The sequence below is a fragment of the Scomber scombrus genome, chromosome 15, assembly GCF_963691925.1.
Source record: "Scomber scombrus chromosome 15, fScoSco1.1, whole genome shotgun sequence".
Lineage (NCBI taxonomy): Eukaryota > Metazoa > Chordata > Actinopteri > Scombriformes > Scombridae > Scomber > Scomber scombrus.
Window position 1 is genome coordinate 21,062,417 of NC_084984.1, and position 25,225 is coordinate 21,087,641.

The 25,225-nt window shown below is 39.0% G+C and overlaps 1 protein-coding gene across 1 annotated transcript in view; it reads left to right on the forward strand.

Annotated features, from left to right (window-relative positions):
* Positions 1-22,852, forward strand: part of grin3a (glutamate receptor, ionotropic, N-methyl-D-aspartate 3A) — a 45,369-nt gene extending 22,517 nt beyond the window's left edge. The window contains exons 3-10 of the mRNA XM_062434765.1: positions 2,429-3,098; positions 3,931-4,314; positions 5,356-5,501; positions 8,825-8,940; positions 9,808-9,959; positions 13,748-13,909; positions 14,223-14,293; positions 22,270-22,852. Of these exons, the coding sequence (XP_062290749.1) occupies positions 2,429-3,098; positions 3,931-4,314; positions 5,356-5,501; positions 8,825-8,940; positions 9,808-9,959; positions 13,748-13,909; positions 14,223-14,293; positions 22,270-22,852 (2,284 nt within the window). The remainder of the gene's footprint in view (positions 1-2,428; positions 3,099-3,930; positions 4,315-5,355; positions 5,502-8,824; positions 8,941-9,807; positions 9,960-13,747; positions 13,910-14,222; positions 14,294-22,269) is intronic.
* The last annotated feature ends 2,373 nt before the right edge of the window (positions 22,853-25,225 follow it).

A 25,225-nucleotide genomic window follows, 5' to 3' on the forward strand; every position in this document is an offset into this window, starting at 1 on the left:
TGTGTGATTGTGAGTGTGTGCATCTACTCTGGTATCTGACACTCTCAGACAGCCAGTAGCATGGCTCAGTGAGATAGATGACGTGATTACTGGACCATGGTCTGTCTTATGCTGTCTCTCACTCACACACACACACACACACACACACACACACACACACACATACACTCTACACAGCCACTGAGGCCACCAAGATAATACACCTCTCCGGTGCTGGTGTTACACCATTAAATTGGGATTTTTGTATAAACTATCCAAGAGTAAAATATAATCGTACATTTAAGCCTATAAATCCCAACTACAGAAATCCTAAAAGTGTCTGGAAAAGGTGATATTCATGATGGCAAATGAACAAAAAAGCAAGCCAGCAGAAAATGTATTTCATAGCTGAGCATCTTGCAGTCATGGTGACTTGATTGTATGGTTCAAATTGCGTTAAATGCAGTCTCACTGTCATATTTAATAGGCTGAGAGACAGAGGAAAAATAAAAAGTTTTTGCTGTCTGTATACTTACAGATATATGCTTAGGAGCACAAGACAAATATTAAGTTAAAAAAGACTTTCACTTTAAAGTAGGTACAGTAGGTGGCATTGATTGAATACCGTTTAGCAACCGCTCCATTGGTGGGTCGATGGGTCTACAAAGCGTGATGCTTTGTGACTGCTTTTCATTTCCTGTATACTGCCAACAGCCAGCTTTTCCTTTTTCAAATTCATGATCACTATATTTCAGGAATCTTTACTAAGCAATGCATCTTGTTAAAGACCAAAATCATTCCCAAACTCTAAACAAGTATGTTTTTAAACCAAATCAAGCAAGTTGTTTACCTCAACTCAATGTCCACTTACTCACCTGCGACCATACCACACCATCCCCATCAGCAGATTGAGTTTGCTCAATTGTCATATATCAGAACTGAATGGAACTGACCAAAGTTTCCAACGTCAAAAGTCAATTTTCAAGCCAAACATAGATAGGACGTCCGAGCGTTGCTGAGACAGAATCTTGGAAAGTTTAACCATCAGATGCTATAGTAAGACATCTGCTCTTCCTTCTATTTGATGGTATCAGCAATCCTCTATGTCTTTGTTGATCATGCAGGTATTGTGCAGCTGTTACAACACATAGCTTTTTATCCAACTAAACCTGTGTAGTAGTGTTTACCGTGTGCTTGCTGTGGCAAACCACAATTATACCATTACTACCCTGCATATTAATCCTCTACAACTACTGGACATTTTTGGTCTGCTGCCCATTTAACAAACAAGAGTGACGATATCAACATAATATTTTTGATACTTTATACTGGAGTTTTTGACCATAAGTAGCACAATGAAGCAGTTTTTTTATGAGTAGACCCTGATTTGTTTATTTCATGCATACCCACAAGGATGTGCATTCTCATGCATGTCAGTGTCACAATAAACATTACTACTAATGGTTTCTTGCAATTCGACTGATCTTTATGTGTAGGTAACATGCTGAGAAATGCAGAAAAGTGCCAGCAATAACAGGGAATAAGTGGATGTTAACACTGCAGGTTTCAAAATATTAAAAAGGTCAACATGAAAAATGTTATGTAAGGAAGGAAATACACTGATGATACAATGTCTTTTGGTGAGTAAGAGTCTGAATGTAGTTTTTTTTTTTTTGTTTACAAAAAAACCCCAGGTGACATCTTTAACTTTGCTTGTGTACATGAAGCTAATAATAATAATAATCAGTATCCACATGCATTACTACATGTGGCCACTAGTGGGCAACAGAGACAGACGTCACTGTGCTCTGTCCATGGTACTGACACATCCCAACCCAGTCTGGCTGAATCCAGTGCTCACCATCCAGTCTTACAGACTTGGTCCTAGCAGACTTTGATGATTTGTACTCTGACATGTCTGACCAATGGTGATATCTTGACCTTATAGTCCATCACAGAGTACCTTCTTGAAGGGGTTCTGAATGGAATTTGGATTTGTACTCTATGCATGATGTGCCCATGGGCTGCTTCTTCAGAGTTTGAGAGATAGTGAAAGCACTATGTCCTAATCTTTGTTGTATAGTGTTTTGGCTTGATACAAGATGTAATGTACCTTACTATACCAACTAACGAGACAATCAACATCAATCAACTTTGGGGAAATTTTACTGGTTTAAATTGTTTATTTTTGTTGTGTTTGTATCCGTGGAGCTGTCAAACTATTGCCCACAGTCTTCCCAAGTTAATTCCTGGGACACACCTGCATAGAAGAAAACACCCAAGATGTACTGTACTGTGTGTTGTCACTTGATATACAGAAAGACTATACTTCAACAATATTTTCTAACTCTTCTGCTGTCCTCATTACTCACCCATCCTTCTTCCCCCACTCTCCTCCCCTGCCTTCTCCCGCCTTTCTTTTTTTCTCTCTTCCCTTCATTTCCTACAGATTTCTATCCAACACATCCTTTGAGGGCCAGAGCGGTTATATATCCAGAGACAGTCATAGTCAGAATGTCATCTCAGAAGCTCACCACTACATCTGGTCCCTCCAGCTGGACCCCCTAGGCCAGCCAACCTGGACCCGTCTGGGACGCTGGCGCAGAGGGAAAGTTCTGATGGACCAGAGGACCTGGCCAAGCCATCAGGGCTCCGGAGTGGGAGGCGACTGGCGCAGATCCACGCGGCTGCACGTGCGGGTGGTGACACTGGTGGAGCACCCATTTGTATTTACCCGTGAGGTGGATGGGGATGGGTTGTGTCCTGCAGGCCAGTTATGCCTCGACCCGCTCACCAATGAATCGTCGGTTTTGCAGGGACTTTTCCAAAACCTTGGAGCACCCAATGGATCTGTTCCCACAGACCTGAAGAAATGTTGTTATGGTTACTGCATTGACCTGCTGGAGAAGCTAGCAGAGGACATGGGATTCACTTTTGACTTGTATATTGTTGGCGACGGGAAGTATGGGGGATTCAAGAATGGGCGATGGACGGGATTAGTGGGTGATCTGCTCAGTGGCGCAGCCCATTTGGCAGTGACATCTTTTAGCATTAATTCAGCGAGAAGCCAAGTCATTGATTTCACCTCGCCCTTCTTCTCCACCAGCTTGGGAATTCTGGTCAGTACAGCTCTTGTGATTGCTCTCTTACACCTCTTTTTTTAATGTTTTTTTTCTTTCCACTTGTTATATTTCTCACTGCTGTTACTCTTTGCTCTATCCTTCTCCACTCTCTGTCATTGACCTCATCTCAAATCTCTCCGCTTGGTATGCTGGTGGTCAGTATCAATATAGCAGAGTTTTTTTTTACTGCAAGCCCTGCGTTATTGGTTTCTAATGCAATTCCCCATATGGGTTTAGACTGGCGGGTGTACAGCTTTGTGAGGTGACCCTATTACTGCAATTACAATGTCTAGTCTCTACAGTGGATAGGCATAGCGGTTGTGGTAATCACTGCGTCCTCTCTTCTTCTTGACATGCCCCAAAAGAAAGAGATATTCTGCTTTATTTACAGTCTATTTCTTGTATTATCTATGGGTTTTATTTTTTTATGGACTCAACAGTGTCACAAACCACACCTTTACCTTTTGATAACAGTATATTGTTGGGTTATGAAACACATTTTTGTACAATTAGGGTAAGAATAGTGCATTTGCTGCTACCCTGCATTAACTGATTTAAATATAGTATTTATATGAAGTACAGATTGTTAAAAAAAAAAAAAAAAAGAAACTTCTTCCCATCTTATGGTGTAGCAATTTGTTTATTTCTATCCCATCTTGCCTCTAAGATTTTTGGTGAGGCTCCTGACCCTGATTGAGTATTCCCAACTCAGCTTGGTGGGACAGGCCTACATGTAATTGTCATTATTTAGGGGCTTTATCTAAATAAGAACAACTTGTAAGACAACTAATGATACCAAATGTATTCCAATCATGTGCCCTCTGCCCAGGTTCGTACTCGTGACACAGCTGCACCCATCGGGGCCTTCATGTGGCCTCTCCACTGGTCCATGTGGCTTGGCATCTTCGTCTCCCTCCATGTCACCGCTGTCTTCCTCACCTTGTACGAGTGGCACAGCCCATTTGGTATGACGCCACGCGGACGAAACCGTGACCGGGTGTTCTCCTTCTCCTCAGCGCTCAATGTGTGCTATGCTATTCTCTTTGGGAGAACAGTGGCCATCAAGCCCCCAAAGTGCTGGACAGGTCGCCTGCTGATGAATCTCTGGGCTATCTTCTGTCTGTTCTGTTTGTCAACCTACACTGCTAATCTGGCTGCTGTTATGGTCGGGGAGAAGACCTATGAACAACTGTCAGGGATTCATGACCCAAAGGTACAAACGTCAGGAAAGTGAGACGAATAAATGCAGCTTCTAAAAGCTGAAAATATGGGTTTCATTAAAGTGTAATTTAATAAAAAGACAACATGAACTTATTTCCATTTTTCACTCTGTTTTTTAATATTTTATCACTACAAAATAAAATAAACACATTTTCGTTCTCAAACCAAAAATGGTTTTGATGTTTGCCAAATTTTAAATGATAAATGGAATGCATTTGTGTAGTGCCTTTCAAGTCTTCAGACCACTGAAAGTGCTTTTTACTAAATGTCAGCATTCACACACACGCACACATACATACGCTGATAGCAGAGGTTGACATGCAAGGTGCCAATCTGCTCATCAGGATCTAATCAAATGCACATTCATGCAAACATTCAATTTGGTCTCCAGTATCTTGCCCAAGGACACTTCGACATGCAGACTGGAGGAGCTGGGGAAACCGCTGATCTTCAGATTAGGAGACGACCCGATCTACCCCCTGAGCCAAAGTCGCCCACGATTTAAAATTGATGTTGACATGGTTTCATTTGTGTTTGTTGATGCATTTCTGGTACACCATTGTTTAATTTCTGTCTGCCTTTGCAAACATGTTTGTTTAGTCTCTCCTGAGATTATGATTTTTGATTTGCTTTTGTGGAATATCTAAACATGTCTTTGATGTTTGCTTGATAAAACTGCAGACCAGAAGGTCAAGTATTTATTATCAATTTTAGAAGAGCTGCTCTTGTAAAGCGTGCAGTCTTTTAAACTTTAAGTCAGCAGATATAGGTTACACTATTCTTTAATTAAAGCACCTTTTTTAAGAGCAATTTGGTTTGGGTAATTATTTTTTTCATCAACTCATTAATTCAATGTCAGTATGTTTCTGACAAGAAAAGTCATCTTACAAGAGCATTGCCTCTTCATCATATAATTAAATAATGCCCATGGAATAAAATGAAAAACAGACTGAATAACTACTATTAATCAATATTAATGCTTTTTGAAGGCTTTCTGAAGGTAACATGTTTTTTTTTTATTTCTTTCCTGCAGTTGCACCATCCCTCTCAGGGATTTCGATTTGCCACAGTGAGAGAAAGTAGCGCAGAGGACTATCTCAAGAAGAGTTTCCCTGAGATGCACGAGTACATGAGAAGATACAATGTCCCGGCAACACCAGATGGCATAGATCAACTCAAGTAATTCAACGTTATATATACAGTCCACACATAGCATGCAGTCACGCACATTAACATTCAGGTATACAAATATATGTTAGTCTTCACTGATCCATGTCCCACCGTCATCTGCCCTCTGATATTCTGTCACCATCCAGCTAGTATCTCTTCTTGAAAATCAACTTCTCTCTGGTTACACAAACTGTTACCATCTATTAAAAAAATATGGAATGTGAGTTGTGTGTCCAAGGAAAGACAAAATTTGAGGGGAAAAAAGGAGGGGAAAAAATGGCATCCCTGCTGCTGTCATTCCCCACTGCAAGCCTGCCTGTTCACATACAGATCTCACCCTCCTCCTTACCCTGCCATTGCTGTCATCCTAAGCTGCTTCGACATTCAACTGGCATCCCTGTGGAGCATAGCAGAATAAAGTGAGAAAAGGCAGCTGGAATGCAGGCTGTGACGGGGTAGGACACAATTTGAATGGATGAAACAAGATTTTTTTCTCTTTTTTTTACTGAGCTTGTAAAATGAGCTGGTAAAATGCTGATTAAAGGGTCCAAGGAAAAATGTCATCTTTACAAAATTACAACTCAAGAACAAGACAGCGCACAAGTGTGCCGCAATGCAACTTTAAACGCTAGTTGCTCAGGATTTACTCCCTGGGGTCTAGACATTATTATCAGTTACACATATCATCACATGCGTGTTATATGAATATAATATGAATATATATTGCTGTACCAGGAGCAGCCAAAGTATCAAAATTGTTTTTGCCAGATTGTTTAATTTTAATGAACATTTTTCACAACAGCAATTGAAACCAGCTACAACTACAAACTGCAGCTTGCCTGTTATATAATTACAGCATTTTGAGAGGGTGCACTGCCTGAAGAATTATCAGCCATCAGACTACTGTCTCACACTGTTTTGGGTTGCTTATTAAAGTGGCAGAAATATTGGAAATGCTGTTCTAATGTTACTTAGTACTATTGTGATGAGTTTCTTGTAGCGCATGCTGTTTAGACCGGCTGAATATAAAACAAGACAATTTATCAGACAATTTTTAGGGGTGCTAGCAGGTCGTACTTCATGATGTGAAGACTTTTCTCTAATCATCCTCTGAGATTCAACTTTAATAGATCTACCATCTCTTATTATACTGTATTAAAGTCCAGCTGAAATTAAATTGCATTTTTTGTCAACTACAGGATGCATATCTGCTCTAGAAGTCACTTTGGAAACCAATAGGGAGAAATTTATATTTGAAATTCTAGGATTTGGACTTTGGCATTATTGTGCCTACTAGTTTTACGTCATTTTTGTTTAAATAGTGTTGCGTCATCCACCTATGTAGCTGAAGTCTTTATTTTCATGCAGCAAATCAAATCTTGAATAAAATAATGTGTTATTCAATCGAATGCAGAGCAGACAGTCACACTGAGCCTGATAGCATCCTGCTACACAAGAACCACAAACTCTGAACAACAACCCACATTAACTTTTCCTGCTAATCAATAAACATGAACAAAGCTTGTTGAACAAGCCACCAAACAAATATTCACAGGAGGAAAGTGCACCACTATTGTCAGTTAGCAGCTAGACAGAATTAAACACCATATTAACATAAATGTCACTTCAGTTCAGTTAGATGCTGGTTTGGCGATTGCTCTTCAAAATCCCCATTAGTGGCACAATGTCTGGTAACAATAACAATACAAAGAGATGTGTCCTGTCGCTAGTGATGTATTTGACATGGATGCAGAAAAGGAGGTATCCAGGTTTAGTTAAGTTGGTTAGTTAATTCGTTGGTGTAAAGGTAGAATTTAGGTCATAAAATACATAACATTCGTTATCATGGTGGAAAAAGTAAGGACATAACTGTAACCTAATTCAACCCATAATAATGAACAGCCAGCTTGTGGGTATGAGATAGAAGAGGATTTTAAACACTGTGCTTGATAACAAGCAAAACATTTATTGTGTATCTTGAAAAAACCTTTGTAGCATTTGTATCCCAGAAGGCTTTAGCTGACAGTGAAAACATTTTAGAGTTGGTATGTAAAAGCCTCACTGAGAGTGCTATGACTTAATATCTCACCTCTGTGTATCAGACTTGGGGTGAAGATAGGAGTAAATTGGCAAAAAACAAACAAAAAAAACTGGCAGAAAGGCAGTAAATTCACTGGCACATGGCCAGTAAAATTATTGAAAAACCACACACAAGACCAGCCTAAGAAATGTGAGGTTCAGAGACAAGGCAAGAGGTTAAGAGAAGTTTGTTTTTTAATCATGTACACCCCATTTTCAGCGATTGTGGTAATCTGCTCCCTGAAAGGCTCTACAAAATCCCCACAAACACAATGAAAAACCATTCACTCTCATATGCTTTGTGTTCCCTACTCATTGCTTATACAGAATCTCTATCAACAGTTAAATTTCTGCACTTCACTGTTTTGTTAGGTCATGTTATATCTACTGTATGTTTCGACCCCGTCCTTTATCATTCACTGGAACTTGTTTGTTGTAATTCTCAGTGAAACTGAATGTAAACCCTCACATGTTTTTGCCCCACTTATTAAATGAACTGAAGACATGAAAGGTATAATTTCAAACCATACCAAAGCAAATTGAGAAAAAACTCATTTTTCTTACTCTTTATACTTGCTTGGTAAGGTCAGAGGAGTGACCTGAGGACAAAAGCAGAGAAAATAAGACCCAGAGTAGCACACCACAAGTAAGATGACATAGTAAAGTTTATTTAAGTTTATGTTTCAGGTGGTGTTAAAGGTTACATTTTCATGTGAGATTCAGGGAGTTGCTTGAAAATGTGTGTTTTTCAGCGGTTGATTCCTATGGTAGATGTGAGATTGTTGCAACACTGAATTTGGTGAATTTGAGTGACTGATGTATAGATCAATCCTTGTCAATCTAACTGTCTGTCTAGTGATTCATTAAAAAAACATAAAGGCCACTGATCAAACTAACAGGCATTATTCATTTCAACACTTCCAGCATTACATTTAATTCCCTAAACATCACACGCAGTATCTGAAACATCATATATTTGATTTTTATCATATTTTTTGGAAAGATGCAATGATTGTTTTTTTTATTCTACAGTGTTCCATTGAATAGTAAAGCTGATCTCACACCTCACAAGTCTCACATCCTCTCAAAGAACTAGTTATTTCACCTTCTTATAGCTGAACAGACAACAGAATTTGAACAGTTTCTTCTTTGGTGGACCAACAGTGCTGCAGCTTGTTGTTATCTACAGTGCATAAAGCAAGATCTGCGGCTTTCTTTTAGTCCATCTAAACTTTCTGTGTGCTTGCTTACAGGGCTGACCCTCAGAAACTGGATGCATTCATCATGGACAAAGCTCTGCTGGACTATGAGGTTTCCATAGATGCAGAATGTAAAACGCTAACAGTTGGAAAGCCATTTGCTATAGAAGGTAAGAGAAGGAAACTGGTCATACAATTTTAATGTTTTCATTTCAGAAGGTAAACTGATCATATATCTGGAGCTCTATCTTCTTAGTGGATTCAATCTAATGAGAATAATGTGTTTATTTAGAGAATTTGAGCTGATAAGTCATTATTTTGTCTCGTCATGGGCAATAAGCTGTTACTTATTACTAATTACTGGCTATAGTCATCTTATTTTAGGCTTCACAACAGTATTCACAGATACGTTTTTCTTTTTAAATTGTCATCAAGAGTTTTTCTGCATGGCCACATGACTGACCATGAGCATGTTTGGGACAGCCCTAAATATAACAATATCAATCACTCAACATTTGCACTGCAGTTAATCTTCTAGCTTTCAACAGCTTACATTCTCCACTGTCTACTGTTAATCTCTGATCCATTTAGCAAGCTTATTCATCCCACTGTGAAAATGTTCCCATGGTGGTTACTTCCATTACAGGCCACTACAGTCCCAGATTCCCATGTTGTTGTTAATTACTTAATGCACCCCTAAGCCTTCTGGATACAATACAAATCAATCAGCATACTTCTAGCAAGGCAAGGTATTTCAGTAATTGGCTATTGCTTACCTGGTGTGCTGAGAAATTCAGAGGTACACTAACACTATCAAGTTCCTGCTGTGTTTTAGAATAACAATCATGCTTTTTGATAAGCAGCTGGCAAAATTGCCAAGACTCACTTCTTTCTGCTTCATGCAGCAATAAACCAACGAAAGAATATAATGGCAGTACATAGAGGTGAAGTGGAAATACTTCTGCTGTTGTAACAGAAAAAAAATCACTGAAGAGTCTGTTTTGTGTATTTGTGTGTATTTGTGTGTCCGCTGGCAGGCTATGGGATTGGGCTCCCTCAGAACTCTCCGCTCACTTCCAACATCTCAGAGCTTGTTAGTCAGTACAAGTCAGATGGCTTCATGGACACGCTGCATGACAAATGGTACAAGGTTGTGCCCTGCGGCAAGCGCAGCTTCGCTGTGACTGAGGTAAGAGCAGAATCACACAGAAGAGCAGGAAGCCTATTGTTTGTGTTGATGGAGACATGTTAGATGTTGAGTTTTGATGTACAGTCTCTTCCTATCACCACCAATCAATACGGTTCAAATATACAGCACAGTGTTTCATTTAGCATTGTAGACTTTTTGTTCTTGCCAAGCATGTCAAAGACAACAAAGACACAGAATGATGACAAACTCACAAAAAGTAATTACCCAACTCTGCTCCTCTCAACTCTACAGAGCATTTTAGCATCTTTCAGGTGATTGTTTTTGTTTTCTAGAAATTGTACTGTTTTGGTTCAGTCTCGCTGCTCTCATCATCCTCATTTCCAGCAGCAGAAAAAGGCTTTGATAAACCAATTATTTGCCCAGTACCACACAACAAAGTTAGCAACTAGCCTGTTAAGAAACTGGAGCATCTAGCAGCTAGAGAGTCCAACATTTTTCCCTCAGAATTAGTTGGATACCAAGAAGAGTGTTTTATAATTGACTTGTTTTTCTCAGATGGCCCGAAACACAACTCATAATGAATGTCAATGTTTCTACTTATTTGCCAGATGTGTAAACAGCCATGGTTTTGCTAACTAATTTGCCACAGCAACAACTTTATACCATAAGGAGAAAATACATCTATACTGTGTTTTCAGCTAGTTCAGCTAACCCCCAGTGCCCCCAAAAAAACCTTTAACGCAGCTTTAATTATAGCAGTATGACATGAAATGAGTAGATTAAATAAAGGAAGTTATCATGTCAGTGTTAAAGTTGTAAAACATGCATGCATGCATGTCAAAAACTGAGCTTTGCCACCAATGAACTCACCAGTTATTCAGAATTTTGACAAAATCATTATTGTATAGAAGCAGCTTTCCTGTCACTTCATTATCTCGGGAGTTTATTTTACAAAGCCCTGCAAGCACAGCCTTACCAAGCACTCGGCTCCTCCATCGACCATTTTTCTAGCTGTAGCTCTCAAAACATTTTCTACACTGCCTCCACAACCTCCATGTAATGTAATTGCTCCTTTCTAATTCCAGCCCTGCCCCTTGACCCTCCAGCTGCTAACCAAGCTGTGTCCCCATAACTTCAGTCCTAAGCAGTCCAGGCCCTGGTGTCTGCTCTGCTCTGCTATTACTGAACACTTAGCTCTATTAGCAGCCTGGCTGTCTCTCCACCCAGCTGTGATTTTGGAATCCCCAAAAGTATCTCCTAGCTCAGTACAGACTTCACACAATTATCATTTTTTAAATCACACTTTTATCTTTTTTTGTAACTACTTGTTGACATTTTTTTTTGCAAGGGTATAATGCTTTTAATGATTTCTGATTAGGAAGTTAAGACATATTCTGCTGTTGCACTCATTGTGAGATCTTTTGAATGATAGCATTAACATCTTTAGCCTGGTATATGAGTATCAGAAGTACACTGCAGTGCCACAGATTTAGTGTCACTGATGTGAACAATTTTCCTCTTTGCAACAGCTAAACATGTTGTAGATGTTATCTCCAGTCGCAGACATTTAATTTGCTCCAGGTGCATTTCATTTTGCAGCATCATGCCACAGCCTGCCTACAGAAAAGGCTGCTCGGTCATTACATTTTAAATACAACTCTATCAGTCAGGTGCCCTGCAGAAATCACAGTAACATGATGATGTGCGCACTCCTATTTTTTTTATATTATGAAAGTTCAGTGCTGTAGAATAAAATTAAATGTTGCTAAAATGATTTTTAGCCCTTCACTTCGGTGGTCATCGTCTGCTTACACAGCTTCATTGTCAGCCAGAAAGTCAAACAAAAGTAGCATGTTTCGGCACACTCACAATGTTCTGTCAGAACAGACACTAGACGGCATCAGCGGGAAATTCATGTGATATAAGCAATGAATTACTGACAAGGCTGGCTCAGTTTAGTCCTGCTCAGCATTTTTCCAGCAATCTTTTATTCCAATGAATGACTGCTACACCACCAGCAGCAGCGGCAAACGAGCCTGGGTTTCTGAAAAGATGAAAAATCTGATGGATTGGCTTCAGTGAGGCAGCCAAACTCTCTGGCAATCAGCCAGCTCTCTGTCACCCCAAAGAAGTTGATCCCATTTGAAGTAATAAAATCAATACCAATAAATGACATATTTTTCAATTACCTAACATTAAGAGGGCCAAACTTAACATCATCAAGAAATAAATTGTGATCAAAGGGAGGAAGATCATGAGTGTTATGTGCTTTACTGGTGTTATTCATAGATTTTCTTGCAGCAAATTTATGCAATTAATCAATGAGTGTAGTGAAGCAAAGAGGGTAAAAAATACAGAGGTATCGTTGTGAATTATAAGATCACAGTGAGGAATGATTGGTCTTTGTGGTTACATAGAGCTGTGAGAGACAGGAAGTGTGTGTGTTGCCAAAACTTGGTAGTATATGTGCTCAAATGTGCTGATCCAAGGGACACCCATAACGGTGAGGAATGTTGGAGTGGGTTGATATACTAAATTACCCTGTGCTTTATTCAGTGAGGTATTATATTAGATTAACGTCATGTATCCTCAAAAAGCTTGTCCTACTGTTAAAGGATAATACCCTTTTACTGTTTTTTCCTCTCCATCCCAATTCATTCCTTCAAAAGTTTAAAATGTATTCAGCAGTCAGATTCTACTACTGTCTGATATATATGTATCATTCCCAGGAATCATAGGCTCCCGCTCTCCAAAATTTCATTACAGCCCGCCCGCCAACTCACAATACTGCAATGGCGAATTTAATCCATCATGTATTTATTTCCAACATGACTTTATAATGCAATCATTGCAGCTGCATTGCAAGCTGTTCAATACTCTGCAGTGTAAAGATTCTGCAGTAATGGCAACAAGTGCTCAATTAAGAAAAGTGTGATATCACATATATAGAGAGCTGCACTTACAGAATCATTTCTGAGAGGTTTTTCCGTGCCGGCACATTACAGATTTTGTATAAAGTGAGTGCAAATTAAGATGTAAGGGGGGAAAAAGCTACGAGCATGATTTGTTACATCACAACTAGTTTGGATCCAATAGTGGTCCGCTATAACTTACACAGTGTGATGTGAAAACTTGAAACCTCCAGTACACATACCAAAAATTGACCTTTTAGTGAAGGAAACAATGAGAGAGAAAAAGTAGATTTTAATGAGGTTGTTGTTGAAAAACCATATTAGACACAAATTATTATTCAAAATAGAACATTTTAGACAAAAGTCTGCAGGGGCTCTTTGAAGCAGAGTTGTAAGTGCACCCAATTGATTATCTCCTCACATGAAATGTTTGTATAAAAGGCTTTTTGATACAGCTGCGGTGTTTGTGGTGTATAAAATCAAATTAAGCACCAAAGTATATGATGCATTACATTTGTCAGTTTAGCGTTTTGTCTATGCAAGCTGTTTTTAATGGAATTTTGAAAACAATAGGAGTCAGTGACTTATGGGAGGTCACCAAACTAGCTCTAATAGAGACAGTTGAAACTTTTTGAAATGTGGTTAATACATCAGTGGGTTCACGCATTTTAGGGGTAATAATGCAAACAAAATCACAATGGTGTTATCTTTAAAGTGTCAACTGGAGAAACAGTTTTGCATACACCTACCAAAAGCTGCTGCCACACCTACTATTGCAAAAACCTGCTTAAATAAGATAAGGATGCCCAAACACATACAGTTGTATTGTTTAACTATTATTAGTTTATATTATCTTTCTTTATGACTTTCTTTCTCTCTTTTTCTGTGTAATTCACTAACCCTGTCTCCCTCCAGACGCTGCAGATGGGTATAAAGCATTTCTCTGGTCTGTTTGTGATGCTGTGTGTGGGCGTGGCTTTATCTCTACTGACCACAATAGCTGAACACATTGTGTACAAGCTGGTGATCCCGAGGGTCAAGGAGCCACGCTTCAAATACTGGCTGCACACTAGTCAGGTACTGAACTCACACACAAACACACAACATACATATCACATTGTAAAAAATACTCCATTTCAAGTATGAGTGGTCCAAATAAAAGTCCAAATTTTACCAAAGTGTAAGTAAAGAAGTATTTGCAGGAAAGTCTACTTGTCCAAATATGTATTTAGACAGTGACACATTTGTTGTTGTTGTTGCTCTCTGTCTGTCTCTCTCAGTCTCACTAACACACAGAGCCCTTTAAGTTCCCATCCAACAACATTACAATGATAGAAAAACAGACATTTGCAGTAAATATGTGACAGTATCGGTGTTGCTTGTTTTCCAGAGATTACACCGGGCGCTCAACTCAGTCTTCACCGATGACAAACTACCAACTGTTACCAAGCCTGAGAAGAGGTACAGTTCAGTTTCAGTTCACTCAATTAAGTCCAGTAGACAAGTATTGTACTGTATCATAATGTAATATTTGAGGAAAATTGGAGGAAAATCCCCTCCCTCACTGCCTGAACTTAATGTGAACTGAGCCTAGTTGTGTTGTGCAGCTAGCAGTTAGACAGCTCCGAAATGTAAGTAAGGCTGACACAACAGTTTTACTAATATGGTGTTTCTCTTTCTATCACGTTTTGTTACTCCTCACGTAGTGGAACCAAACCACTGCACAGTCTTTAAATACCATAACAGAACAATAACAAAGACATTTAAAAAATCAAACCTTGTACACATCTAAAAAGGCACCTTGCTGAATTCTGGGTTATCATTATAGATCACATACATATGAGCCCATTTGTAACCTTTATTCACACGATAAAAAAAAATGCACTGAAGCTTTTCTCGCAGGAGACCAATTTTCCAAACCTTAATGGCCCATTGGCCAAATTATCAGGTTGAGAATAAGTGACATCAATTAACATTCAATGACAGTTAAGGGACCCATTTTTAATCAAAAACTAAATAGAATGGTCAGTCTGTTGAAGACTAATTATCAGTACGGGAAATTGAGGAAATAATCTCATGCTGACGTCACAGAGTATTGTTTGGCACCACGGGTGAGAGGGGGAGATTTAGTCAATTATGAAATCTTCTGTTGGTCAGTTTCAGTGTATTTTCAAATGTTGGATGGTTGCATTTTGTCCTAATTAGTTTCATATGTGTAAAGTCATTTTGATAACACTAAAGGTGTATGTCACTGTAGTGTCATTCATGTGTGTTAGCCTTATTTTATTCACATTTGGTCACTCTTCATATTACTATGATCAGACAACTATCAGATCAGCATAATTAATGTCAAATGTACATAGAGAAGCAAACTGGGAAATTTAAAGTATCCTTTAGGCTTTTAAGGGAAGATCAAAAAACCCTCAAGCTTTTACAAAGAAAAAAAGTTCCATTTTATCTTTCTCTGTTTGAAAAATTCTGCCGTACTCTATTTCACATCTCTCCCAGCTTAGCACCACACACTGTGGGGACACTCAGGTGGAGCACTCAAAAGGGGGATTAAATACACGTAATAATTATGGAGCCAAGGCCATGTGAGGAATGCCTGTGGTAATGAGGATAGATTACCTACTCCTGCATAATTATGCTCATTCAATCAAGCCCCTCTGCATCGTGCCTGCACGCTGTCTGAGAGTCAGAACTTATTACTGTCATATTGTCAGTGTCCTGCAGAAACCTTGTGTGTCAAAAGATGTATGTACTGTACTGAAATGAGATGCTGTAAATGATCCCAGCTCGGGGGGTTATAATGAGAAAACATTCATTGAAACATTTTGGTGATATGACATCTTTCACACCAAAAACATCAATACAGTAACTAATATATATGTGTTTTATCAGCATAGTAAAAAAAGAAGGAATTATGTAACCAAATGGAGCATATGAGTAAAAATTAAATTGGCTTTGACCAGTTATGGTGGAACGATAACTTATTTCATTTCTTAATTCTGCTAACAAGGTTGTACAGAAACCCAAAGGCATCACAGACCTGTCTGTCTGAGAGAATTAGGAGTACTGTCTGTAATACCCCGAAACACTCTCTCCGATGACCAATTAAAATCGTGTGATTTAGTATCAAATGGAGTGTTGAGGTCATGTAGCTCTAGAAAAGACGTTTAAGCGACGTCAATGTTAAAACAAGATTATCTGTCACTTTGAGTGGATCAGTGCTGTCAGTTACAATTCAGATACCTATACCCTTTTTGATGGAGAAATAAGATGAAATAGGATCACTGCTTCTTCACTTCAATTTATCAGTTAATTTCCCATGTTTTATTGTCATCTATATAGTCTGTTTTCTTGTTGAATAGTCGACTTGTGTATGTTATCTGCCATTTCTAAATTCAAAATGTAATCAAAAAATGTAAAGTCAAGTTTGATAACCCCGACGTTTCATCCTGTTTTTATGGCCATGGTACAAGATTTGCTGCAATTTAGTGCAAAGGTAGGTTAGGGTTAGGGAAGGGCATTGTGTTCTGGGTGGACTTGACATGCCCAACTCTGCATACTCTGTTTTGGGTTGTCTGCTGTCATTTGGGCTTCATTCCATTTCAAATTGCTGCCAGTTGGTCACAATCACAACTATCCTAATCCAAACACCAATATCTTTGTTGTCTATAAAGGATGGATCTCTATGAATGAACACAACATTTAAGTTACATAAAATAACACAAATATCATAACAGCTCAGATAACCTCACAACGTAAAAATAATGATTCAAACATATAAGCTATGTGTTTTCAACGATAGCAGCATCCCTAGCAAACATCATAGCAACAATAGAAATACCTAAAAAATCTTTGGAATAACCACCAAACTAAACATCATATACATTCACTGAATGAAGATTATTAAAATAAAATGTGGTTCTGACCAATCATCGTACTAGAACTATGGCAGCTACAGCCAGTGCTTAGGTGAGAAGCAATACACCATGTCAATGATAGACAATCCAATCACATCCAGGTATTTTTTGAAAGTGGCTGACCAGTGACCAGTGGCTTTTCCCAAACAGTTTATGAGGGCGAGTTCTCAGATGATTCTGTGTGTAACAAACCATCTGGTGCATTTTGGACAGATGCGTGACGATAATGCCTATTTAATAGGCTGCTAACATCGGTAGGTCAAACTCACTGGGGAGCGGTTGTGCTTCCCTGTTGCAGCCCCTTTGTGTAATTTGTGGCAATGAGATTTTCATGAAAAAGTCATGTGTAGTGAACCATCACCACCAGTTAAAGAAGTATAATAATAACAACAGAGTTTTTGTATAATAGTCCAATAAAAGAAGACCCAATCTAGCATTCAGAAATAAATCTTAATCTAAAATGATACATGTCTAGTAATTGGATGAAGTTTTCAACAACAACAGGGAGGTCCAGAGGTCATTCAAAGCTGTTCACAACTGCACCCCTGAGCTGGTAGGGATTCCATCTCTTAATCAAGGACACCTCAGCAGGGTGCATATTTTCTGCTGCACCTGTGCCCTGACTCCCTTTTCACTGTGCTACAAGCCCTGTATGTGTCTTGTTGTAACCGGTGTCAGCAACATCTGTACTGACAGATGGGTTGGGAAATACTGTTAATTCTATTCAAAAGGATGTAGCATGGAGAGCTGCTGCAGATAAATTTAGGGGATACTCTAAGGTGTGAAGTATGAACTGCAGTTATCTGTCCTCTCTTCATTATGCTGCACTGGTTGACACAGGATAGAAATTATACAAAGTATCTGCAGTTATTAGATGTTCTGAGTAGTTATAGCCTTGGATTCTGTATTTGGTATGTGCATCTAACAATTCTGCATCTACAGTAGGTTGTAAGGACATGCATTAAAAAACTGCATGTGGAGAAAATCAATATTTATGAAAATGTAAATAAAGGACTGGACCCATTTTAATGACGAGAAACTGGTGACCCTGAATAGTGGAAGTGGAAGGGACCGGATATCTCTGGAAATTATCTATACAATAGCCCTCAGCAGTTGTGGAAACAAAATTGATTATCTTTCTGTAAACAATAAGGAAGAATTAAGGCTGGCTCGCGGTTATATGTAAAGCTCCTGGCCTCTTCATATACAGAATTTAAAACAAAGAGCTCTGTTTGTTTTTTGGGCTGGAAGCAAAAAAGCCTTCTGATGTTATTGAGAGGAACACAACAATGACATTCACAGTTTAAAGATGTTTATGTATAATTCTTCTTTCAGTTGCACAACATCCTTCACACAACACACATACTATAAGAAGTTAGTAATATATATTTTAAAGTAAATGCACATATTAAAAAAACAAAACACCATTTTGGAAAAAACTGACAATGTGAAGGACATCCTATCAGTCTGGGGAAAAATGAGGATTTGTAATTGAACACACTTTTCATCTGCCGAACATAATTGCCCACACTGCATGGTGCACATTTCCCCTTCTGATTTCCTGTGGGACACTGCACTGTGGTAATCTCTACCAAGCAAAAGAATAACAAAAGTAAAACAAACTAAAAGAACTTATATATTTTCCTAAATGCAAAGGAAATTAAGTTAAAAGGTAAGCGGGAAAACAGACACTGACCATTGATAGAGGGATATGGCTTTAAGAAGCTGAGAAGTAATATTACTACAAATAATAATCAAATGTATCTACACAGCACCTGTCAAAGCAGTCACACAGTGCTTTCAAAATGTTTGAGAAGGAACACATAGTTAAATTAATCCAGCAAAAACCGGGCATGCAAGTTCAAAGTTAATAAAATATTAGCATTAAAATCTTGACTTTAAAAGGTGCAACAGAGTCTCATGGCAGTGCATGAAATGGTCAGGAAATGTAATCTATAGAATCGTGTACATAAACATGAATTTTCAATTTTTTCATTAGACTCAGCATGACTTTCAAACTAATATATTTCTCTGTTCTTTGTTTTTAAAGCCGATCCAGTCAGTTAAAGATCATGTGCGTGCGTGTGTGTGTTTTCAAGATCACAAACATCACACATTTTTTCATATTACAGTTAAACAGTACACTAAAATATGTTTCTGAAAAGAGAATCTTGACTCATATTTGATCAGCGCTGCTTAGGTTTGACAGATTGATCTGAGCTGTTGTGAGGTTTAAGGGCTATTTTCTTTTTTTAAACAATTTATGGTACATTTGTTTGGTCTGAGATGCTGATGTGCAACATCTAGTGGGTCTGAATGTTGTTTATTGCACCTTTAAGCCTTAAGAGGTCTGAAAATGTTGCCACATTCAAAAATATCCTTTCTTTCATTTGAGCCATGATGCAAGCACAGGTGCCTTTTTGTCAAAAGCTGCATATATCAGTTAAAGATGAAAATCTTTTATGTTCTTATGTTCTGACGCCTCATCCCTCAGCTTAAGGCCTCCTTTGATGTCAGGAGTATCTCATTAGATTTGTCCTGTCAGTTTTTTATCGCAACTGAAAACACCTTTGATTCAGAGAGTTCGGTTAAGCTGCAATTCATATGATGGGAATCTCTCTTCTGTACTCCTTTAATGACATCTCGCTTGTTCTGCAGCGTGCAGATCTGGTCCAACAGACATGAAAAGTTTCTTTTTGAAAAAGGAAAGCAAATGTTTTTCTTTTGTAAATCTCTGGCAAGTCAAAACTATCCTATTAATGACTACAGTTGGCAGAGAACATCCAATCATTTAATGCAAAAGGCTTTTTCTGCCTCCTGTCATCATGTGCTGATGGTGTGTAGAAAGGGAGAAGCTGTTCTGTGGTTTGATATGCTTACACGGTACAGGAAACATGATTACGTAGGATAAATTAGTTTAAAAGAAAGCAGGGCAAACGCTGTAAAGGAGACACTGATTGAGGATCACTTAGGGACTGTTTGCTGTTTATCAGAAGAGTTTTTTTCATTGAGCCTCTCTGAGTAACTGGGGGGGATGTATGACTCTACCTCCACCATAAATAATACACCAAACATAGTACTGGAGAAAATAAAAAGCAACGGCTGACCTTTTCTAACCATTATCTTTAAAAGTGAACAATGACCCTTAAATCTTGGTCCTTTGTCCTCTTCCCTCGGCGGGGAAAAAAAAGCAAACTATCAGGCCAACTTACTGTGTCCTTGCCTAAATACTACTGCAAAAGTTACGCAAATTTCAGCTCTGAAAGAAAATAAAGCGCTAACTGTGTCCAGTCAATGCAACTAGCAAACAGCATGAAGTGAGTGAGAAATTATGACCAAAACAAACAATTCTTAAGCAAAATGGAAATCCTCGACACAAATAATCATCACACAGGCTGTGTGCTTAAGCAGAATATGGGTGCATGACATCTACCCCCCCCTACCACACAAAACCAGCAACATTTAATAAGCACATCACACACACAAACACACATCACAGCCTGCACACAGCCAACAACAGCAACATGTGTATATGAATGACCGTTTTCCCAAGTAAACAATAACATACATAACAGTGGCAGCAGCGGCCAGAATAGGCTATTAGCATCGCGGCCATTATTAGATTTAGATTAGATAAAAACTTAACTTTTGATGACCAACGAAGGTTAGTTGAAAACGAAATCCTGGAGTTGGAAAAACGCCTTGGCTATCTGCACCATATTAGCTCTGGAGTAGGTCTTCCTTGGCCAGTCAACTCCAACTTTTCATTAAAAGTTCATCCTGAAATTAGGCGGCTCAACCATCGCACCTGCCGGCTAACATGACTGTCAAAAGGTGTGCAAAACGCGCCAATTCTTTTTCTTAGAATGGCGAGGTCGTGACCCGCCCTACTCTGCCTCTGATTGGTTAGTACTTGTTGCCTTCGTTGGTTGGGTTGGTAAGGTTAAGGGATGAGATTGGATAGAGTGAGGGTAAAATATCAGGGTAAGCCAATCAGAGGCAGAGTAGGGCGGGTCATGACTGCGCCATACTGGGGAGGAAAAATACCACAGACTCCGCCTACTCAGCGCACCACAGGTGTGAGGTGGTGACGATATATGGAGCCAGTCGCTACAACAAAGCTCACACATTTAAAATGAAGATATGGTGATGATTGGTCAATTTTACTCTCATTTGAAATTACCCTATCCTCTGTAAAATTATGTTCTTTGTGTGTGTGATTTGTGGCCCAGACATAATCACACACATATATATAATTATATATACATATATACAATACATACATATATATAAGATTCCCTCCAGTAGGCCTTTACGCTCAAGGTCCTATTATTGTTTTGTCTTTCATGTGCGCATCTTTTGGAGGGCTGTTCATTAAAAGACTAACATTGACATTAAGACTTAATCCAGGCTTCAGTGTATTTAGTTCTTAACACTGTGAATTCGTGCTCTACCTGCTGCATCACAGACTTCATTAACAGATAATCATTATTCAAAGTACTTTATTTGAACCTCAATGGCAATGTAGAAAATAGGTTGGTAATGGTACTTACACTAGCTTGTTGTACCACGACGACAAGTATAAAACCTGACTAAAAAAAAGAAAGAAGGTTATACAGTAAATTGACATAACTGATACAAAAATCTGAAAGTCTTGCCACAAACCAACCATAGTTTCTATTAAAGGCCCTTTCACATACAAACCTTTCAAAATTGACATTCTAATGTTGCTCTAGCTTAAAATAAAGATATACTGTGCTACAATAAATGTCACCATGATGGCCAAGACAATCAAAATGCAATGGCACTTGGCCTTCATGGTGGCCTGGATCATTATAAAATCTACAATCATACACATCCCCAAGTGGGGAATAAAACTATTCAGACTATTTTGACGGGAAAAAGGTGGGATTATGATTAAAATAAAAGTCTACCGCTGCAGCAGCACCTCTGTGAGGCTGTATACAGTAGGCACAGCAATGCTTTGAGTTCAATGCTAATGTCATCGTGAACATACTGTGAGCAATTGAGAGCATGATAGTGTTAGTTAGTGACAATGTGCTAATTGGCACCAATTACAGCTGGAGCTGATGAGTATGTCATTAGTTTTGCATTTGGTCAAAAACCAAAGAATTGGATGGTGGCACTAAATAAAAGTAAGATGAGAGAAGATCAAAGTTTTATGGTAAATCCATCTAATATGTCGATCATCTTACAAATATATTTGATAGACAGATTTGACGGATTTATTCGGGTCATGATCTTGCTCTGTATAAGAAAAGTGTATCTTGTTTCTGGTTCTAAATTGCATAATGTCATACAAAATTTACAGAATTGTGTGTGCAGCAGCAACTCATAATGTAAACACAGTGTAGAGATCATCTGTGTGTCTGTACAATAGTTAGTGAGAAATATACCATCTGAGCTACTCATTTTGTAGCATTAAATCTATATAGATGCGGTCAAATGATACATATTTCTCATTACCCTCTGTATCTATCTTATCTCCAGATGCAATGAGGGAAGCAACCAATCAGCATCCTGGAATCCTGCAGAGTCCTCCCACTGTAACAGGCGTAGAGTCCTTCCACAAGAGATGCAGAATGACCTGGAGCGTCCATCCTCACAGGATCTTCCTCCTCCACCACCCCCTTCTCCCCTGCCTCATCTGCATTCTCTTCCCTTACTGGAGAAACACCTACCCATAGTGACCAACACGAACGGTCGCTCTGACCTGTTAGGGCGTGGGATGGGCCAAGGACTGGGGCCAGGACAGGGGAGCTCTGCGCAGAGCATATCACAGGGACAGTGCCGGGGTTTGGGTGTGGGCGACTGTGGCCCCGGGCTGGGTGTGGGCCGGAACCCACTGGTTCAGGAGCTGTCAGAACTGGAGGGTCAAATCCTTGTAATCAAGCAGCAGCTGCAGTCAGCCATGAGGAGGAAGAGAGAGCTTGAACAGTACCAATCAGAAAACCAGCAAGCAAACCAGACTGCACCCAGCCAACCAACTACACACCAGTCTAACCAGTTTCCTCAGTTTACCCAGTCCCACCAGCAGACTAACCAACACACAAACACGCTCCCAGAGTTCTAAAGCTTTGCTGCTCTGTTTTACTCAGAGGAATCTGGTTAGACACGGGACCAGTTTCCAAAACCTTATATCGGTTCTGGAAACGGATACTTGCCTGAGCTCTGGAGCTGGAACCTTCACACATTTCTGGAAGCTGAACCCTTCTTTAGGCTCAGGAGACTCCCTGAACACTGGATCAGTACCTGCTTTGGAACTCTAGTAAAACATTACCCAACCTCTGTAACATGAGATTTGATCAGGCGAGAGGTATTGGACAAAGGTGAAGCAGGGACATTGAACCAAATCTGTTCTGAGACCCTCACTAGCTTGTTGCTGTCACTGAAGAGCTGTGCAACCCCTTCCCCCAATGCTCTTCACCTCATTTTCACCTTTCTGATGCAGTCATATTTTTCTTTCTTCATCCCTTCCTTCTAAGCGTTGTCTCTTCAAGGATACAGATTTGCTCGCCATGACGATAAGCTTGATCATAGATATGAAGACTCTTTGGTATTTAAGCTTAATGGGCTAATTCACTTGAGTCTTATGTTGAGACTCATTGAGAGTGTAAATGACCTGAGGTTGAACCCAGCCAGTTAAGTCTTTATGTCCTTCGTGTCTTGCTGAAACCTTGTATCTTTGAAAGGGGGGGAATGAAATAAACACACAAGAACTAGTTGATTTTATCATCGATGTCTTCATGTTTTTGACCTTTGATGATGCATTTGATTTGGCTTAGGTCATTGATTTTATAGTAATCCTTTTGACTGTTGGTTGGTGACAAAAAAAGATATAAAGCTTTGGCAAGACACCTTTATATTAATTAAGACCATCTGGCTGGCATCTTGTGGTGGATTATAGGACAATACGAAATCTTATTTTATGGATCACTGTGTAATGTTGTCCTGCACCTCACTGATGCACTCTTGGTTTCTTAAAGAAAACTGCACCTATAACATCACCATTAACTTGTCAGAGTTTGAGCTATGGTCCGGAAGCTTTTCTTCTTCATATGGCTTCAGGGTTATAAATGACACAGTATCAGAAGAAGTAACAAGGTACATGTAATATGCTAATAAATCCAAGAGCTTTTTCAGTCAGGGACCCAAAACAGACTCACTTTTTGCCTATAGCCTCTTGAGATCTCACCAGTGCGTTTGTAATATCACAACACAACAAACACAAGACCACCATTAAGTTCTTGGTAGGTAAATAGTACACATGAACACAAATCACTGGTCATACTCTGACATGTTATTTTGTAATGATGAACATTCACTGAACTGAACAAAGAGTCCCTCTGTGATGAGACCTGTTTTCTTGCATCTTTTCGGTTTACGTTTGGATGTGTTCTCTTATTAAAGACTTACCTCTCTTGTTTGCACTTAATTTAATTGGAATTGTTTTTTCTTCAGTCCCACTAAAAAGTTTAAACTGTGTATTACATCTATGTAGTACAAATTAGAAAGCAGAATGTTGCACATTCAGAATTTTTGAGTTCCGTGCATGGTTGAACCGCAGTTCAGTTTTGAATTATTACTCCAGCTAACCTTGAAGCTGTACTAAGTTACTCCCCTCAACAAAATGAACTCATTGACAACTGACTCAAATGAAGAGCAATGGTTTCACGATTTCAAAAGACTTGTTTTTTCTTTTCTTTTTTTTGTTTGTTTCAATTATTTCAGCTCAAACTGATGGGCAACAGCTCTTGTGTAAGAAACAAAGATGAATCAGGACACCAGAAGTACAGTACAATGGCAGACAACCAGAGCACATCATTCACACTGTGCATTAAGGATTTATTTGCTAGATTTCTTTCCCCAAGTTGGCCATTGAGATTCACTGGCAGTCACTCATTTCTTCACATCTAAACGGATTCCATTATGGTTTGAGAAAAAAAACAAAAACCCTACAGCTATATACATAACCTGGGTTGGTTATGTATATAGCTGCAGGGTTTTTGTTTTTTTTTCTCAGAGCTTTGCAGCCTACCTTGAAACAATGTTGGGTTGTTGCACTATTCTTCACTTATATTGCAAAGGGACAGTAATTTGGATAGGGAAGCATTCTCTGAACAGCCAGGGATGACCTTTTATAAACATGGAATGGTCAAATACTGTCAAACACACACACATACATATACACACACAGCCCCTATCTATTTAGCCAGTGTTTCTGCAGGGTAAGCGCAGGCTGTCACAGCTGAAATGAATACCTGACAGAGCAAAAGAGTGAGTGCACTGTCTGAGCCGTCAGCTTTTTTTGTGTCTCTGTGTGTGTATGCCTTGCTTAGCAGTAACATAAACATCACTGAAATCAATGCGGTTGTAACAGAATGAATCAACAAAATAACTAAATAGGATACTGGTTTTTAGCATATCTGTGCTCATTCTAATCACT